General features: G+C 36.1%; 1 protein-coding gene across 1 annotated transcript in view; it reads right to left on the bottom strand.

The window, feature by feature from the left end:
* Window positions 1-680: 680 nt before the first annotated feature.
* CAND1 (cullin associated and neddylation dissociated 1) overlaps window positions 681-20,903 on the bottom strand; it is a 32,940-nt gene continuing 12,717 nt past the window's right edge. The window contains exons 3-15 of the mRNA XM_054826886.1: window positions 16,245-16,399; window positions 14,352-14,475; window positions 13,665-13,921; window positions 13,473-13,578; window positions 12,825-12,970; window positions 11,459-11,751; window positions 10,647-10,788; window positions 8,519-10,012; window positions 7,676-7,771; window positions 5,752-5,921; window positions 5,492-5,656; window positions 5,159-5,266; window positions 681-4,037 (exon numbers count right to left, since the gene is read on the bottom strand). Coding sequence (XP_054682861.1) covers window positions 3,813-4,037; window positions 5,159-5,266; window positions 5,492-5,656; window positions 5,752-5,921; window positions 7,676-7,771; window positions 8,519-10,012; window positions 10,647-10,788; window positions 11,459-11,751; window positions 12,825-12,970; window positions 13,473-13,578; window positions 13,665-13,921; window positions 14,352-14,475; window positions 16,245-16,399 — 3,481 coding nt within the window. The 3' untranslated portion in view covers window positions 681-3,812. The remainder of the gene's footprint in view (window positions 4,038-5,158; window positions 5,267-5,491; window positions 5,657-5,751; window positions 5,922-7,675; window positions 7,772-8,518; window positions 10,013-10,646; window positions 10,789-11,458; window positions 11,752-12,824; window positions 12,971-13,472; window positions 13,579-13,664; window positions 13,922-14,351; window positions 14,476-16,244; window positions 16,400-20,903) is intronic.

Genomic DNA, 20,903 nt, shown 5'->3' with positions numbered 1-20,903 from the left:
TGGATACTGATGAAAAAGGTCAGTTTAGCGGACAGGCGGTAAGTCTATATGGAATGGTTCTTCTGGAGCGGGGGGCCACGCTCGCTGTCCCAATGCCTGCCCAGTCATGTTCCCTAGTGCAGCAAGCAAAGCTTTCCATCTCATGGCAAGGAGGAAACAAGGACAAAAAGTAATAACCTGACTAGTATTTTTCATTTCTCCAAAATTAATTTTAAGGACAGTAACAACAAAGTACTTTTTATCTGAAGTTTAGAGCAAAGAGAAATAAATCTCAGATGCTGCAGGCTTAACTGTTTGGTATTTGGCAGAAAGAGGTGTCATTTCAGTCAGAATGATCAGGATTAACAAAACCAAAACCACCCCACGCTTCCAAGGCCACATGTTACTTTGCTTTTGAAGACATCTCAAGGGGAGGTGAGGAAGGGGAAGTACCAGTAAATATGGGAACAGCTGCTAAATCACTTATACTAACCTGTCCACCAGAGCAGGGTGAACTTGTTCCTAGCATCATTACTGAGTATATTTGTTAAGCCAAATGCAACAGTAGCAGATATGAACTTTTAATTCATATTTCTAATCTGAGTTGATGAAATGTTAAAATAATCCTTCATTTCAGAGAAGCAATGCTGCTTACATGTACTGCTTTGTTCACCTCAAAAATACAATCTGGAAGTAGTTCAGCTCTTTTTATTTTGTCAACTGCTGTATTAGATGTAACATTTTGAAGGAAAACTATATTTTAAAAATCCATTTACATGATTGAACTGCAGTGTTCTTAAGGTACTTGTAGTTTTCAATTTATAATTAAAGACCTCCCTTGCAAGGATGGCAAGATTTTTCAGGGAAACTCAGAGCATTAAGTACTTTTGAGATACAAAAATATTTAAAGGCAAGAATCTACAATGTGAGGACTAGCCAACCATTTCTATATTATGTGCAAGCTTATTAATTGGTCTTAATTGCCTGAGTGCAAAATGATGAAAAACACTACAGAAAGTTCTAATCGTACAAAAAAAAAATCTTTAAGAGCAGCTTTTCAGAATTCTGGTTTTGTTTCAGTGGGAGTAATTTCATATTTTCGTTTCAGATATTTAGCATTTAAAGAACAGCTACAGGTATTCCTGACATCATCCTTAACAGAATTACCTGAACCTAATCACACCAAAAGCATAAATACTCCAGATTTACCCAAATACTTGGATATACAACGGGGTGGGGTCTATCAAATGATCCAGTGAAAATCAGTGAAATTTGAATGCCTAACCTGGTTAGATTTTATAAAACTAATAAATAATTTCAGTAATTATGGTGCAGTTACAACCTTTATGAGTGTCATAAACATACACACGAGTGTTGCACAACCTTCCTGCGTAACCAAAATAGACAATTGCTACCTGGAGATAACCATACTCTTAGAATTTCTGTAATTTACAGGGAAGATTTAATTCTTATGTTCCCACCTGCTTCATCAGTGGGCAAAGTGAAAATTACTCTCTTGCAAGAAAGCATTCACTATGTAATATAGCTCAACCTCCTCTTCTGTCCTTAAGCTTGCTCCACTGTAATGTACTGTAAAAAAACAAAGTGAAGATTATTTGCATCCACCACATTAGGCATTATGGTAGTACATAAACACACACAAATCTCTCAACTATGAATACAAGTATTCTGTTTACTTACCATTGCCACCTACTCTATTTACATATTTTAGCCTCACATTTCATGTTTATCATACCATTCTCACACCTAGCTTTAGGTCTATAAAACATTTTAATGCATTCTGAAAACTTAACACAAAAGTTCTAAGATTAGTTTGACAACTAATTAGCACAACGGATTCTTAATTAGGAGGCCTGTATATTGCTGTAATTGAAGTAGATGAGTTATACAGCAAGATAAAATGCACCTTATTTACAGTGCTTTTTCTACCATATGGTTTCTCTCTAGAGTCATCCCATTCTTTTTCATGACATTTAGATATGTTGGTACATTTAATCTCATTTATTTCTACTTCTAGAAGACAATTGTTACATTAGTATGAAGACTTTGGAGACAGAGAAAGCTACAATTTCAAAAATTTCTACAGCATTAAAATTGTTACTACTGAATGAGCTCATAGATCTCTTTGTTCAGGTCCTTTTATTAAAGTAAAATGCACCAATATCTCCCCCGCTTTTCCCAAGCTGCAAGCATGTAAGGTAAAGAATTTGCCCCCAAACCCCAATGCTCACAGGAAACCATCTCTGAGGTCATAAAAATGTATGTTTAGTCATGTAGCAGCATATGCCACCTATCCACATAACAGGTTTCCAAAATATCAAACTAGCTAAAAAATACCAGTTAACTAGAGAAAAATCAAATTCAGATCTGACTTAAAAAAAAAAAAGATATCTAAGCAATTGCATTAACCAAGTAATGACAAGTCTCAATTTGAGGCAGTGCTTCCCCATCTTTTGCTATTAAATTCCCAAATCCAGTTCATTGCGGGACTGCCAGCTATCACCTTCTCATCCACTTTTAAATTACCTCAGCATGTTCATGGCAGAATTTTTTTTTCCTGTATCTGTTTGCTTTCCATGTCCCTCCAGTTGTAAGACCATTCCCTGTTTCCTATCTTGCCAGAATACTGTATGACACTTGCAGCACTGCAATCTACTGCTGGTTCCATGTGCCAGAAAACATTCGACAGGCACAAAATGATGGTCTGGCAATACTTTTCTAGGTAACATCGTATTTTAGTGCCTTAACAAAAGCTGTGGGATGAAGAATAGGAGGTAGAAGCCACTGAAGAAACCTCATTTCATACTTTTGTAACAAAAGCAAAGTTGAATCCAGAGTTCAGCAGCCACTGAGCAGCTATTGGTGTTCTCTGCTTATTCTACCTCCATCTCATCCTACTTCCCTCTAATCTTCAGGTTTGTTCACCTCAATTGCAGGAGGTCCAGTCTTTGAGTATGAAAAAAACCATTAAAACTGCAGGAGTTGTCATATTTACTGTAACAATATCTGCAGGGTCATACTACTGGCATTTAAAAGAGCCAGGTTAAGACAACCAACCTTCATTCATCCCTTCCTCTAAGAATATTCTGTATGTCAAAATACCTGAAAACTGCACTGATACAGTAGAACTTATTTTAACTTGCATTACGAATAAACTGCACATGCTGTTTTACAGACAATATATATTTGTAAACTTGCTCATGCAAAATTAGTGCGCACAATAGGGATATTGTTTTCTAATCCCCACATCTTTAAAAATGACATTTATGTCTGGTTTTTTTTTTTGAACTGTGCCCAAACCCTCTCTTTAATATAATAAATCTTACACAGAATTCATCTGCCAGCCAAACCAATTTATGAAGCTGAAACAAAAAAGAATAAAAAGTTATACAAAAACATGGTGCACCTGGATGCTTGATTCCCACCTCCCTCCCTTTTTTGTTTACAAGTAGAAAGAGTGAATAAAAAATAAAAAAAAAAAATCATGGTCACAAAATTTTGACATTTTAATCCTAAACATTACAGGGCAAATGGATGTTGGAACCTATTTCCATACACCATGCGTCAACTTTTTAATTTCCAAATGTGGCCAAATCCACTAAAACAAGAGTGGTTAACAAACTCTGGATTATGGAAATACATTTCTGGAATAAATGCTAGAAAAGCAACAATGGGAAAAGCCAACTGTCTCCATAAAGGTAAATAAAGTGGAACAATGTGTAGATTAGATACTTTTTCTGTTTCTTACTCATAACCTGTCAATTCAGTGCATCATATGGTTCAACATAATGGTCCCTATTTTGGACAAACATCTAACTAGTGTCCATTGATTCCAAGTTAGTGGATGATGAATCTTTTTGGATACTTTCAAAGATGGCTGCCAGCTCAGGGTTAGAGCTTATCTGTGACTGAAATTCACTCATTAATGGACTCTTCTCTGCTTCTGGAATGGTTAGAAGCGCTGCTACTGCCCTCATAGCAGATCGTTTCAGTTCATCTTGCTTTTCAAACTCCTGTTTCACTGAGTTTGCCTTTACCTAGGGGGAAAAAAAGTGGAAATATATTTTAAACCTTTGCTTAACCCTCCCTTTACACCCACCTTAAAAAAAAAATATGTATCTTACAAAGACCTATTTCCTTCCATAATACTGCTTTGCACAGCTTTCAAAAAGGTCTAACCTCTTAAAAACACACCTCCAAAAATCCCAAGAAAAAACCCAATGAGCAAAAAAACCCCTCTAAACATCTATTTTTTTAGCAGCCTTTTTACCAGCAGTTTACAAATAAGACTGAAACGTGAATACTGCCTGGTAAGCAGAAAATGGTTGCAAGCTACCAAGTCCATTACCAAATCGAAACAATTATAGCAGCCAACCTCTAGCTAGTAAGGTCAGTAAATAACATTACAATGATATTATCACAGTGCTTCCAGCTTCCAGAGAATAGAAATTTTTAAAAAGATTACTTTCATTAGAATAACTGCTTAACCTTCTGTTATAATTCTCAAAGATGTTTCAGTGATACAAACATAAACTGTCATTAAAAGCAGTCAAATTTCTTGATGTGAAATATAACAGATTACATTAATGGAAAAGCAAGGCATTAAATGACTGTTAGAGCATATGCAGGTAGGTCAAGACAAGAGCAGAAAGGAAAGGAGACTAACTGTGCTAAGACCCAAGAATCTTGTAATATAAATGAAGGGAAAAATCCAAACAGACAAAAACCCAACAGAAATAGGACTGCTTTACACTGCCTCCATCCTTCGTCACCCAAATGCTTGTCTGCAACAACATGATTATCAGAAGTCAGAAAAACTCTCAGTATTCCAGTTTCACTATTCATAATGAAATGAGACTTACAAGCTGCTCAAGTGGCAGCTAGATTTTTAAGGAACAAAAGAAATGGCATCAAAGAAACAGAAGATTTTCAAAAAGAAGCGAACAAGTCTACTCCTCCATTTGTAATTTAAAGAAACTTAATATATAAGGGTCCACATATTTATATCACCCTATTGCAGCTTATGACTATCACTCAGGAAATGCTACAGCAATACACCTAGATTCTCAGAAGTATTTCTCATACGCAAGTTCATTTATACTTCTATAAGACAACGCAAAATAATTAGCTTAAATAAGTTTAAAATTTAAAACAATACCTTAGTTGTACATGTAGCACGCAAAGGTTCAACAAGCCTATCCAATCTCTGCAGCACTGCGCTTGGACAAAGGGTAGACAATCTCACCAACATTAAAAAGGTTAGCATCTAGGTTGAGAGAAAACCAATTCAACAATCAGTTATGCTCAGCACACATATGGAGAGATATTTTCTACAATGCTATGTAACCTTAACAGCAACACTTCAACGAAAATGGCAAATCTAGTGAAGTGCTTAAGCATATGAAGTAGTATTTTTTACCATTTCAGTCTATTCACTATTTAAAATATTTTGACTAAGTTACTGCTTACACAGAGCAAAATGACAGCTAACCTTAATATCATAGTGATCCTTCAGGCCATCTTCAACATGATTTAAGAATTCAAATATATCTAGTCTATCCAAACAGCTATCCAAAAGCGTATACATGCACTCAAAAGCTGCTTTCCTTATGTCCAACCCATCATCAACTGTATGCTTAAATGGTCCCATTTCCACCTGTCAGCAAATAAAAAACAAAGTTAAGTAGTAATATATTTAGAAAAAACAAAGAATCTACTTACATTTAGCGCTGTTTTTCTTAGTTAACATACCTCTCTGATTAACTCCTTTCTGACTTTTGTTTCATTGTAAAGATGAGGAAGCACAGTATCTAAGAGGTCCCTTATTAATGATGGTTTATTGTGTGCAGCTGAATTAAATGTCACTAGGGCTACTCTCCTGACATTGAGATCCGGGTCCTCCAATGTTTTCAGAAAATCACCTGCAATCATGTACAGAAATAAATCAACCTATGAGGATCTTTTTCATTTGCTACTTTAAAAATATCTTTGCTTAGTTTTAACCTTTCAAAAGGACATGTTTAGTGGAGGACTTATTTTGATGTAACACAGACCAATGCCTGCTATTTCAGCATGATTAGACAAATAAACCTATTTCATTAGAATCACAGCCAAAGTATTATATAAACTGAGATCACATTTCAGATAATGAAACAGAAGTAAAAAACCACCAACAACATAAATGACTATCACTTAATAACATTTCAACTTAGTTTTAAAGGTACAGCGTGAAAATTAATGAAAATTATATTTAACACAATCTTTCCTTTTCTGCATTAAAGTCTCTCAGAATATGCATTAGAAACCCAATTTAAATTCTGCAGTTCAAGAATTAGAGAACGCTTCTTAAAGAAACTATCAATACATTGATTTTTAACCCCTAAATTGGCATATAGTAAGAATTCCTAAATTACCAGAAGATAAGCCCACTCAGTATGTATTAACGTGGCAATGCCTCTCTCATCCCATCCCACCCTACCACACACTCTGGGCATTTTCAATTTAGTATGTCTATAGTTCTATAACACAGTCTTGTTAAAATAAATGCCTGCAGGAATAGATCATATTTTTCCCCAATGTCTGTGAAGTTTTACTAGCAACTTCCAAGAGAAGTGAAATTTTTACAAGGAGAAAAATAAAAGCATGTAAACATCAAAGTGACCTCTTCAAAGAGAAAAAAAACCAAACCACAACTAAAGATAACTGAGATTTTTTAAGTACTAGATAATTTTTTGACTGGATAATCAATAAGTATTTCCAGAAACCAAAGAGGCAAGGCAGCTCCAACAGGAGGGACAGCGGGGGGGGAAAAATCCACAAGCATAGTCAATTCTTTAACATATTATTAAAAAATTTTAAGCTTAGTGATGAAAATAACACATAGGAACTGACACCACTTCCCTATAAATAAAAACCTTGTTCTCCACAAAACTGAATGATTTCAAAGATTAATCTCCCCCCCCCATTATTTTTAGCACTATACATAATTTTTACTGATCTTTAAACCTGTAATCAAGCCACTATAAAACATTCGCCATAGCATATTAAACAAATCTGCAATACTTTGTCATACAAATGAAAAAAAGATCAAAATAACACAGCATCGCAAAGCTCTTCATCATACTGATGTTATACAGAAAGCTCTGATTATCTTATCCCGGTAAAAATATACATGCTTCCAATAACTTTCAGATCACAAAGCATTATAGAATCCTGAGGACCTAAATTTACAATTTGCTACCCGGTAATACTCAGAATTCACATGTGCATACATATTCTAAATGATTGAATGTCAAATATTTCCAGGATCACCCTTCTGGGTAAAGACAGTACTTTACTACATCAAACTGATATAATTCGGCAAGAGCATGGGAAAGGAAACCAGCTTTTGGGTACTGTTTTCCTAAAAGCCCTAGCTCCTTGTATTCTTTACCCATCACAACTTCAGTACATAACACTTTTATCACACAACTTTTACTGCTCAGAATTCAAACAAGCTAGAATTAAGACAAATAGTTGGCTAGTGTGGAAACATTTTATAACTGTTCCAATAGTTACCATTAGCAGCTAATTCTGCTACCTGAAAATATCTTTTTCTGAAAACACAACAAACCATTTTTAAGTGCAATTCTTTTGTCTGAAAACGTAGAAGCTATCTCTAAAGTAAAGAACTTACCTATGCAGTTCTTCAAGAGTGGGTCTATGGGTTGTGGATGATCAGAAATAGTGAACTTGACAGCAGTAACCACCGAACTTCGAGCATATGAGGACCCTAATATGAAACAAAAGTGTGAACATGTAACATTAAAACAGTACAACCACAGAATTTAAATCATGTTCAATTCCATTCTTTTCAAACTTCTAATACTCTTAAGAACACTAAAGAAAAAATGTTACTTATTACTAGCAATGCAGTATGTTTTCTCCACAGATGTTATCGTGGTCCATTTTAAATGGAGGAAGAGAGACCATAACATTTGTAATAAACATTTAACATTACCTGCTACAGAAAATTCAAGTAATGAACCTATTTAGGACAGATTTTTTAATTCACCACATAGGCCTACAAACCACTCTCCTCTTTAAAGCAGAAGCACATGAAAAAACATGCCAATATTCTTGATATTAAACTGATTAATGAATTATGCACAATGATCCTTCCTAATGCTTAAAAATTTCTGAATTCTTATCTGAAAATTAAGAAAACTGTTTGTCAAGTAATGCTGTCCCTTTGTCACCTATGCTCCTTCCCCTTTAAGTTTACAACTCAGTTAAACATAACATCGTTAATTGAAATACCAGTCTGAAAGCAGACCATAAAATTAATTCATGTTATGTATCACTAATTTCTTCTAGTAAAAATGGAACCATCTAAGCTTCATACTGTTGGGGCGGGAGGAAAGCAAAACTTCAAGACTATTACCAAATTTAAGTGAATAATTTGCAAAACTAGATCAATTTATTAACAGATAGCATAAGGCCATTTGCTACACTATGTACATGAGTTACTACTACTCACCCGATGCCAAGTATCCCTTGAGTCGTGGAAGCAGAGTCTCTGGATCTATTAACGTAAGCTTGCCCAAGCATTCAGCAACAACATTCCTTGTACCCTCTTCTGCACATTCGCAGTGTTTCAGGAGTAAGGCCCAGATGTTCTCAACATATGGTTTGAGACCAATCACTGATGCAGAGCTAATTATTTCTTTCAAGGAATGAAGAAGAAGGTATTGCCTCTTAGGTTGACTGGTTATTTCTTGTAAGACAAATGGCAGATACTCGGGAAGATTGCCAACACTAATACTGCCTAATGCATAAGACGCCGCTGATTTGACTTCTTCACTAGGAGAAGAGAATGCTTCTAGTATTACAGACTTCAGCTCAATTTGTCCACTTAAGTCAATGTGATGCCCAACTTCCCCAAGAGAAAGCAAAGCCAAAAGCCGAATGGAATCTGTAGACCTTGAGTTCTTGACATCTTGAATGAACTGACCTACAACAGCTGGTCCTTCCTTAGGGCAGGCTCGAGTAAGGGCAGCAACACATTTGGCAATGGAATAGTAAGACTGCTTGTGAGTAAGTGCTGTGCTCTGTGAGTACACTGGACCCGTTAACATGCGCAGTAAATCCATATAGCCTAAATTATTTGTACCAGTCACAACCAAAGCTTGGAAAAATTCTAGCATGGCACTAAGTGCTCCACCCTGAAGTAGAGGCGATCTCACCAGCCCAATAAGTTCATTGAGAATGGACCCACTAATCTTTGACAGGGAGGAAGGATATACTTTAGCCAGCGTTGTCAGAAAACTGATGGCCATCTGTGATACATGCATATCACTTTCACTAATCAGAGGTGGAAGCTCATCCAGGACAGCATCGATCATGGCAGCTGTCAAGCTGTCACTGTAATTCTTAATTAAAATATCTAGAGCTGAAAGAGTGCCCAGTTTCAAAGCTCGCTGGTTTTTTCTCAAAAAAGAAGCAAGAATAGGAACTCCTTCCCCAAGGATTGGTCTCAAATCTATCTTCAAAGGAGAACCAGCAATCAGTGTCATGGCCTTCACTGTAGTTAACCGAGTGATCTCATTCTTCAGTCTCTCTAGGAAGATCTGAAGTGTACTAGGCAGGTCTGTGCCTAGGCTGTCACCAAGGCTACAAATGATTTGACCCATGCAAGATATTGCCCTTTCTTTCACCTCCTGATCAATGTCAGCAGCCTTTAATCTCTTGATTGTACAAGTAAACAAATCTTTGATGTAAGGAGTAGCATCAAAGGAAGAAGGCTGGTCTAAAGGACGAATGACTTTCACAAGTTGTTGAGTAACCAAAAGCGCCTCTGATGTTATCTTGTAAAATGGGTCTCCAACACAAGCTACAACTGGAGGTACCAATGCTTGAACGTGAGGATGAAAGACTTGGGGAGAATGATTGCAGAGGATCACATACAAACAGGACAAAGCATCTATCTTCAGATTAGAAGAACTTGATTTGTCATTCAGTGAAAAAATGATTCCTGGAAGAAAAAAAAAGACAAATGTATTTTTAGGTTGGGTATTTACAGTCTGTGGGAGCACTGCAAAATTTCTGAAGGCAGGCAGCTATACTCAATTTATGTTTTCCTGCTCCCAGCCTTCCTTGAATGCTTCCAAGGCTCTTTCACCATTTTATTCAATCAATTCGTTTTTAAGCTTTCTCTACACAGGGGACATGGGCGAGTTGATGGTTTATGATGTATTTTCTTATTTATAATGGGATTCTGAACCTTTAACTTTTCCAAACTTACTTTTCCTTGTTGGTTCAAAATTTAACATTTTAGGTCCCAAAAGCTAAAATATGGACAATATTTCACTCTGTTAAGATGAGAAAGAAGGCAATTTGATCTTGCAATTAAGAAACAAATTAACCTTTTTTTTTTTTAAGATATAAGAGAAAAAAAAATCTCAGTCTTAGAGTCAACCCTTGTTTTCAAGATTACTGGAAATATGTCACTAAAATATTTACATGGATCCACACAGCAGCTGATTATTTTGCCAATTTCTTTAAATAGAAGCAACACTTCAAAGCTTTTACACAGTCAAGACAAAGATTTCAAAACCTCACATCCAATTTACTAATAAATCTTTAAATTAATAATATGTTTCTCATACCTGGTACAAGTACAGGAACATGTTGTGTTAGGGCTCCAGGTAATACATTTACTAGCTCAGTCAGCATGTTAAAGCAACACTGACGAGTCTTCACACTTTTCTCCTTCATCTGTTTGTGCAAGGCTTTAACTATGTTGGGGACCTGTAATCATCGCATATCTGTTAATTGATTCAATAGCTGACATTTCTTTCATCTTTGATTACTGGGGGGATATAAAGAAAGATGTGTGTCCTACCCCTCTATTTCTGATTTCTCTACAGAACTAGAGAAGTTATAAACATGGGGAAATGAAGATTGAAAAGAATTGCTATCCAAAAAAAAAAAAAGTAATCTAAAAGGTGAGATGAAAAAGCAAAACTAGATTTTCATTAATAGAACTGTAGAGAGCAACGATTGAAAAGTCACCCAAGTAATTCACTTAGAAGAAGTTTTCAGCACTATCCTTTTTATTCTGCAAATAAAATACGTTGTAGCAAATCAAGTTTATCTTGATCATTAGAACTTACATTTGCATTAAAAGAATGCACAAAATAACTGTTTTGCTTTGGTAATTTGGCTAAACTTTTACAGGTGACGGTAAACAACTGAAGTCAGATAAGCACGTTTACATGAGTTGATAATTTCAGTTTCTACGACCGCTGCACTTTTATGGGTCAGTTTACCTGGCTTGCTCTCAATGTTAATACTACATTAAAAAAACTGTAAATCTGTGTATGAAGAAAGTATATGGCATATTTCAAGAACTATCCTTATGAAGAGGGCACAAGCTCAGTGTGTCTTCCCAAAGATAACCAAAATCGTGACAAATAACCTGACTCTGAAGCATTGTCAAAGGTGTCTCTCCTTGTTCCATTGCATCAGGATCGCAAAGCCAACTTTGCACAGGTCGAGTTTGTTTTAATAGAGAAAGATATGCATGAAAAACATCTGCTTTAACATTCTCTTCACGTTCTTTGAATCTGGCTATTAAAGCAGGAGACACAGTTTTGTAGAATTCTGGAAGCATTTCATGTCGTGTGCTAACCACAGCATCCAGACATTTAGCAGCTGCACGCCTCACTTTCCAGCTCATGTCATCATCATCACTATATTCATCATCGCTCCCTTGAAAAAAATAAATTATGCATATGTTCAAGTCTAGACAATCAAAGCATCAAGTTTTATTTTAAACAATTAATAGGAACACACTTGAGCTCTTTGTGTAATGCACACCAAAGAAAGAGGTTCAGAAGTATGTTAAAAACCATACTAAAAAGCTTTCTAAACTGCCTAAATCTGAACACTAACTCTTTTCTCTGCCAATTTTTTCACGCTAGTCTTACACACGCACTAATTTAAACTGCAAACACGATAAGGCAGTTCCCATCACATTTACAGCCTGACTACTGATTTAAAGCCTATTCCTCTTTAGTCGTGACATAAGCAACAATACAACAACAATTACTAGCTGATCCAGATTCAACAAATTATTCTGTTTGTTTCTTTCTAGGAATAAACCAAACCATAGTCTGCCCCCAAAAATGACAACAAAAACATACAATAAGCAATACAAATTGACTTCTTAAGCACTAAAGCAACAACTGTGTGGCTCATTCATTCTTAAAGTAATGAGAATGTTACGGTCTGGGTTCAGATTACTTGTGTGTCCAAGTTTTCATAAAGCTTACATATCGCAAGGTATTGCTACCATAGTAACAATAGGTTATACCTTTCAGTCTAAAACATTTTTCATCCTACAGAAAAATACTGACTACTTTGCAATTTTCAATCTATTCTGATTTTATGCATTAGGTAACAATATATTATAGTAGAAAGTAGTGAGAAGCCTTTCCCATGCTGAATATGTATTTTCAATTCATTAACTGAAGTTCTTCTCACTTTAATTATATCATCCTACATGCTTCTGCCTTTTATCCACCTTTCAAGTATTTTAAAATATTTGTCTTGTACTTTATGTTCACCCTTGGAATTATTTATCTCCAAAACCAACATCCTATGTATTATGAACTCACTTCTTGGAATATAAGTATGTTTGAAAACAGTGCAAAAATTGAATACAAAAGTATACAAGTCATACAAATGCTGGTACTTAGTAGCAATAGCACCCATATCAATTTTCTCAGATGACTGCACGTTTACAAGATCTTCCTCTTGCCCAGCCCAAAAAGAGAATATACCTTGATCGTCGTCATCACCACCATCAGCATCCATGGCGTTTTCATCTTCATCTTCATCATCATAATTATAATTAGGATCATAAGTAAGATATTTAAGACAAATGTTTATAATAGTAGATACATGAGGATAAACTTCTTTAGGACATCTGTGTAATACAAAAATACAATGAATGTCAAATTATTTTAGAAATATTTTTATTCTTCAAAAGACTTCATGCCACATATTGTACTTTGGAGACATTGGCCAAACCAAGTACCATCAATGCATGCATCTGAATTACAGAAATTCAGAAAGGAAGGTCAGAAAGGGTGAGGCTACTATGTAACTGGATCTGCTAGACTGGAAGGTTGCGAAGGATCAAGATATGCCTTTGGATATCAATTTTTTTTCACCACTACTGGACAACAAGTATTATTAGAATACTTTCCCCCTCCTGTTTGCATAAGCAGCGACAGCACAGTAAAAAACTTCTGAAGTATAGACGTAACACATTGTTTAACAATTAAGTTACAAGACAGAGTTACAGGAACTGTTCCAGTTCACAAAAATATTTTGTACCAAGGAGACTGTCCCTTGACAGCTTACAACCAAATGACACACTATTAGATCTTAAGAAAGCCTGAAATAGGTACCCAAGAATAACTTACCTCCGAACAAAGGATTCAAAGGCTTGAATGCAATACTCTCGTAGTTCATCATCATCTACGTTACAAAACTTTACAACCAAAGGAATTATTTTCTCAAGATATTCACCTGGTAAGAGGAAAAAAAATAGCAAAGTAATTACTCTCATCTAAAAACTTTTAAAAAGTTACAGATAATTTGTGTATTTTTCTTACCTATTCTGTGACCTGCTTGCCTACTGATAGCAGCAATACACTGTATATAGGTCCTAGTTGTTGACATGGAATCATTTTTAGACAGCTCTGTCAACAGATGTTCAATGAGGTCAACAAAAACCATATTGCCACAACTCATAACCAGGTGACCAAGAGCAATGATGGTTCTTTTCCTCACAGCAAGTCTGGGGCTAGTCAGCTGGGGGAGCAGACAGGTCAGAATTGAAGGATGGAAGTTAACAAGCAGTCCTCCTTGCCTTAAAACAGACAAAACACAAACTCAAACCAATTGAATCTAGATAACTTTGTTCATATACTGCACAATATTATTTTAAATATTCCCAAAATATCCCAAAGATTCCAATTAAGTTTTTAAATTTAAGCTTTTGGAACTTTTAAAAAGAATAAATTAGTTTAAAATATACTCTCAAAGCAATAAACATTAAAATAAACTTAAAATTACAGTTCTCAAGGTTAAATAATCAAGTAATTCATCTATCAATCAACTTATCTTCAATACATTCACCTTTTTTTTTCCCCTAACTGAAGTTTCACCTATACTTAATACCTTACTATATTATTTCACAAAACTTAAAAACTGAAATTTAAACATTTGGAAAAATCAAAGTTCAAGCTTTAACGAGTATTTCTCAGCATTCACCAGCATTTTGGAAGAGGTATGTTTACCTGCTCAGCATATCAGCCATGATATCCAGTGCCTCCAGTTGAACAGACACATCTTCTTGCTTGGCTATAGCACTAGTGAGACGCCCTGTGATCTTTTTGCAAACATTAGCTGCTAATGCAGAACCTGAAAGTACAACAAAACCTCAGCATTTTCATAATTAAAAAGAATCCAGTTTTTAACACCAGAGATGATGTTTGTGACTGTGGAAAGCAACATGATACTAACATAAAGAAGCTTTTCCCACCCAACAAAACAAGCTTGAGCAGCCAGTTTGTTTGCTAATGTAACATATGCTCTGCATTAGAGTTGACAGACTATCTATGTAGAAACATAATCAGAAGTAGGGCTTCTTAATTGTCCCATAAGGTATATACAACAGAAAGAACACTGCTTTTGGCAGGGCAAGCAATGGAAAGTGAAAGCCAAGACAAGTCCAGAGCAATAAATGAAAAGACTAGAGGTAAAAATAAAGGAATAACTACAATAAGGGGAAACACGGGAGTAGACAGAACCACCTCTAAAGAACAGCTACATAAAATGATTTTGCACAAGAAGCTAGTTAAATGAGTACCTGAAATACTGGTGAAACATTTGATAAAGGGGAAAAAATGTATACCCAAAGTATTTTAAGATTCAAGTAAAAATGTCTTTACCACAGTTCTGTAGTTCCTCCTTTCCCCCAACTGTCTAATGTTGTTCAGAGTAATTATGAGAAGAAACTCATGTCATGGTAACAGCTACCCAATGGTTAAAGCTCACCTTCATTTGCATGAAATTTTTTTTAACCACACTTTTGGAGTTTACCTTTCCAAACTATATTAAATATAGTTTATAAGTATTTATGGCTTGTTCTTAACTATATGACTAAAATCAACTTCCTGACTAAAACTAAACATAACAATTGGACAGTCAAATATGTTACCACAGAGGCTAACAAAAAAAGACAACAATCTATGTTACATGTTATTTCTTGCTCTCAACTCTAGGTTCCTTTATTAGGAATGCTAATTATATTGAAAGATTTTGCTATGTTTTTGTTTAAGCTTTACCTCCACCCCAAAATCTTTCTTTTTATGTAGGCAAACAAAAGAATAAAAGCTGTAACTGTGATACTTAAAATTATTTATTTGAAGTTTACACATCTCACTACTGCTTGATAAAAGCAAGACTTACCTGTGTGCTTTCAATAAAGGATGTGAAAATCAGAATTATTTTTTTAAAGATTAAGAAACCTCAGTCTCTAAAAACTGCATTTCCAAAGCCTTTTTAATCACTTCTCTATTCTCATTCATATCCTACACAATATCTGAAAATCACTAGAATAAAAAAGTAATGCCATTAACTGATGAGCTGTTCATCATTACTATCTCTTTTGGAAGAAAGGCTGCCTTCATTTAAAACTGCAGGAAAGCATTTCAGTAATTTAACAGGCAATTGCTAGAAACACAAGGTACTTTCCAAAACACTTACCAGAAACTAAGACAAGAAATCAGATCATTAAAGAAAAATACCCGTTATAATCAATTTTAAAGTATACTATCAATCAAAAAGCAAGATGAGATTTAGCTATGACTAGAAAAGTTCCACCAGACAATTATTAAAAATAGGAGCTTTTATACTCAATTTGTTATACTGAAGTTCATATACTGTAAGTTTGTTTTTCACATTAATGTAATTCTTCAGTAAAAAAGTTTTTGAACTAGTAAAATCTAGAAATACAGTCAGGGAAGAAAAAACTAAAAGGATATTGTGCCATACATTTTTCCACTGACAGAAATTAGTTCCAATGTTAAGTGAACTGAATCCTCTTCACTAAAGGACCCAGCTTTTGCATTTTTTTAATTAGTAATGAAATTATAAAACTAGGTAGTCTTGAATACAAAATGCCTTACCACTGGAAGCTGGGGGGAGTTCTCCAATCACAGTTTTAAGGCCAATGCTCGAAATGTCACGTAACTGTTCTTTATCTGAAAGCATGTTTGTACAGAGGGTATCTACAATGGTCTCCACTTGATACTCCTTCACTTTACTCACCAAAGGGCCAAGGCTATATAAACAGAAGAAAAAGTATTAAATCTGCAACCTTAAATAAAACACCTCATTTTATTTCAGTATTCTGCATTCAAGTCACAAACTTAAGGTTGGTTTCGATAGCAATATAAAGCAGAATTTTAAAAACTGAAAACCTTCAACTGGTTGGGTTGATCACTGTCTCCATAAATCTAGTAATAAAATACTGGTTTAGTACATGTTTTTTATCTAGTGGTGGAAATGTTTTTTGCGTGACTGTTGTGCTTCAATCTCAAAACCAGAGTCCCTCTTACTTCTCACTTAACCAAGATTTATAACAAAAGTTACCCAGCCAGAGCCATCAGTTTATGTGCTTGACCATCAGTGCCTGCTTAGTTCACAGGCAAGTAAGCAACCTTCTTAATTACTGCATCTTTATTCAACACAATGCTTGGGTTCAATCTGATGTACACTCAGACTCATTCTATACCTTAGCGTGACTTCCGTAATAGAATGCAAACAGTCAAATAAAAACCAATGACACAGCATGCCCTCCTTCACACAGACTCCAAGCATCACTACACATGCAGCACAAGTAACATTTCTTCTTTCCTCTGAATTGTGAGGGTTTTCGTCATTCCAATTGTTTTGAGGATAACATTCTTCTATTCCGTTGTGAAATGCTCCCATTTGTTCAAAATACTAAAACCACAGATGTCCTAGTAAAGTCTAGTTCATTGCTAAGAAATATTGCATCCTTCACCATCTTCCTAACCCAATTACCAACTTTCAGCATCTCTCCGTTGTTAATGTTCTGTTCCAAAAGGGAAGTTATGCAAAAACGGAGCCTTATATTGTCTCTATTTCCTTCCATTCACCTGTGAAAAACCTCCATAAGAACACCAAGAAATTACTCTTTCTCCTACTACCCCTCCCACTTCTCACTCCAAATTTGCTTATCTAGTTTCTCCCTATTTTTAAAGCTCCTGCCTTCAGACAAAGCATCTCAGAAATGGGAAATTAATTTTGAAAAACTTTAAATTACCAAATATTTTAATCTAATTCAACTCCCTCACACACACATTAACAACGAACATATCAAATTCTGAAGAGTGTGCTATCTGCATTCCTACCATGTTCCATCAAAAACCAGTTAACTTATTTCTTTCAGAGTAGTTACTGTATGCATAACTCCCTTGTTTTGTAAGCTTCTGTTTCTGTACGTTGATCTTGCCAGCTATTCTCTCTTTAATTCCCTGTGGTGACATCCATAATATTATTATCCAATCAAGAAAGCATGCTTACTAATGAGACATCAACACTAGAAGTGAAACGTGACAAGAAGCTAAAGTTCTACCAAGCTTAGGTTCTGTACTGACGCTGACAGAAGCAAGGGCAGGAGGACAAGAAGCTGTGCGCAACAGTGACATAGAAAGAACAATGGCTTGAGGCAAGAATGGAGACAACAGTAGCAAGGACCATCTACAGAAAATGTGGGAATCATGAAGTGGAATTGTGGCCCACCAAAATTAACAGAAACACAGATGTATCTCCAGAAAATTACTATTTATTTTCTCTTCCATCTGAATCAAAAGGATAATGAATAGCATTCTGTCTCAGTCTTGTGCACAGACCATTCCCTAGTTGTTTTGCAGCTGCACCAGATGTCCCACCACAGAAATCCTACAGCCTGATTCTCAAAAGCACCTCAATGTTTTTCCTCCTATGAAACACACTACAAGTTATACACATCACCATCAAATTCAACTTCAGTCGCAGTGAGAAAGCACAGAAGATTTTCAAGAGATTTTACATGTGTTTTCTCAGTGTGAACTTTGATGAGCAGTAAAGTTTGAGGATTTTAAGTGAGCCCTTTGTATTGAAACAACCTGGTTAAGATTTTGTGGACTGGAAAGACATGCACAAAATTTTTATTTTTTAGGAAGCATTTTTCAAAAGCTTAAGTTTTGTTGCTGTTTTTGTGAAAGTCAGGGCCCAACTTGCAGTACAGAAGTCAAAGTGAGCCCGTGCAATGGTTCCATCAGATTTGTGCTGTAAGGACAAAGAGCGTTAAAGTGGTTTCAAGCACTGAGCCAAGAGACCACATCTCCTACTGCAACTGCCAGAGCCAAGCATTACAGATCGTGGATATTTCTGGGGCTTACAAGGAAGGATCCAGATTTTGTATCCGCCCTTCAACATTGTACACAATGTACACAGACAACCTCTCTATAAATCAGAACTCTAAAACTGAAATATGTGGAAATCAATGTATGAACAAATGCAGAAAAAGAGCACCTTAAAGCCAATCACAAAGTGATTCTATTAGGACTACCTTAGAATGTAATGCCTCCATATAAAATCGAGGGGTTTTTTCCACACTCAACTTTAATACAGCATGCATCTGCTTTTCATTAAAGTCGATTCTAGCAAAGCTAACTGAGACTAAAGTGATGTCTATAGGGTTAGTAAATACTAATTTTGGAAAGTTGAAGTCAAACTGAAACCCTAGAGAAAAAAATGAATGAACTAACTTGTTATCAAAATGAGACTAAGATCAAGAAAGCAAAGTTTAAATTTTCAAATATATGCCACTATTCATTACATCAGACTTTTGAGACTGCAGTGACTTAGGACCATATGCTCACGACCTTATTGAAACATCAGAAGCATGCAGAAGTCTTACAAGCAGATGATGAAATTATTTGTAAAACAGATTGATATAATTAACAATAAAACAACTTTCAACTATAACTATTTGCCTAGTTTAACTCCTTGTCAAGTGCAAAGGGAGTATGCTGTCCAAAGATGGACTGGTTTTGCCATGCTTAGAAAAGAAACAGTAATATTTGGGAAGTTGTAATGTATTAATCTGCACTTAAATTTTCATTTATTTGAAACGAATAGCAATTACCAAACTTTTAAAACAGTTCAGCCACAAGTTAGTTTGATATATGCAGGGGTAAGTATTTTTCTCCCCTCCCCAAAACACTTTACAGAAACAAAACAAGCTCACAACACTAGGAAAAAGGTGGGAAGAGAACTTCCAACTTCATACATTTGGTTGTACAATGTAATAATGGAGTTGCCAGATCATGGTACAGAGCTAAACCCTGATTAACAAATATCAGTATGCAGTTCTAGAAAAATTAATAAATTAAATGCATCATATTCTAGTTGTATCAGATTACTGGAAAGAAACAGTCTGGATGCAAAGTACTTCCTTTCAGACTTTAATGATTACAATGGGGAAAAAAATAAATGTTTTGGTTTTATTTCATAAGATTTTCAGAATTATTCTGAATGAAGACCAACTTTCACATTAAAAAAAAAGCACAGACATTAAGTCAACTGCACAAAACTAGGGCGGGAGGAATAGAAATCATCTATAGGCAAGTAGAAATTCTGTCCAAGCTGTCAAGATACTAAGCTCTCAATGAAGACTATTATTCTGAAAGTAGATAGTTCAAGATCCAAATTAAGTTATGCCACTCAGGCAAAAACATACTTTACACTTAGTACTTAAATCGCCTAATTCCCACATTGCTGTATTACAGAAAACCCACAAGTGTTTTAAGACAGAAAAACCGCTCTTGAGTCTTTGCAGTCTCAGGGAGAGTTCCTTTCTTAATTTACATGTATTGAGAGACGAGCAAAATGTTTTATCTTGTTTTACGGAAAATGGCTCTGGAGGTTAAGGCTAGCTCTCCAAGAACACAGCTGGACCCTGGGTTCACAACTAGCTAATAAAACTGTCACCCAGACAGCTTCGAGGGAACATAGAGGTCACAGATCACTATTCAGAAGGAAATGCTCGAGGCTATGGCATTCAGCATAAAGGCACTGAAATTAGTTTAGAAGCTTAGTACTGTATTTGCCAAGAATGACAGCAAGACAATCCTGCACAGAATCACAGAACGGTTTGGGTTGGAAGGGACCTTAAAGATCATCTAGTTCCAAACCCCCTGCCGTGGCCAGGGACACCCTCCACTAGACCAGGCTGCCCAAAGCCTCATCCAACCTGGCCCTGAACACTTCCAGGGAGGGGGCATCCACAACCTCTCTGGGCAACCTGTTCCAGTGCCTCACCACCCCCACAGTCAAGAATTTATTCCTAGTATCTAATCTAAATCTACCCTCCTTCCGCTTAAGGCCATAAACCCTTGTCCTATCACTACATGCCCTTGTAAACAGTCCCTCTCCAGCTTTCCTGTAGGCCCCTTCAGGTACTGGAAGGCTGCTAGAAGGTCTCCCCAGAGCCTTCTATTCTCCAGGCTGAACAACCCCAACTCTCTCAGCCTGTCCTCACAGGAGAGGTGCTCCAGCCCTCTGATCAGCTTCGTGGCCCTCCTCTGGACTCACTCCAACAGCTCAATGTCTTTCTTGTACTGGGGCCCCCAGAGCTGGACGCAGTACTCCAGGTGGGGTCTCACAAGAGCGGAGTAGAGGGGCAGGATCTCCTCCCTCGACCTGCTGGTCACACCTCTTTTGATGCAGCCCAGGACACAGTTGGCTCTCTGGCCTGCAGGCGCACACTGCCA

This window comes from Grus americana, chromosome 1 (assembly GCF_028858705.1).
Source record: "Grus americana isolate bGruAme1 chromosome 1, bGruAme1.mat, whole genome shotgun sequence".
Lineage (NCBI taxonomy): Eukaryota > Metazoa > Chordata > Aves > Gruiformes > Gruidae > Grus > Grus americana.
The sequence above is the reverse complement of the archived record's forward strand: the minus strand, read 5'-3'. Positions and strand labels throughout refer to the sequence as shown.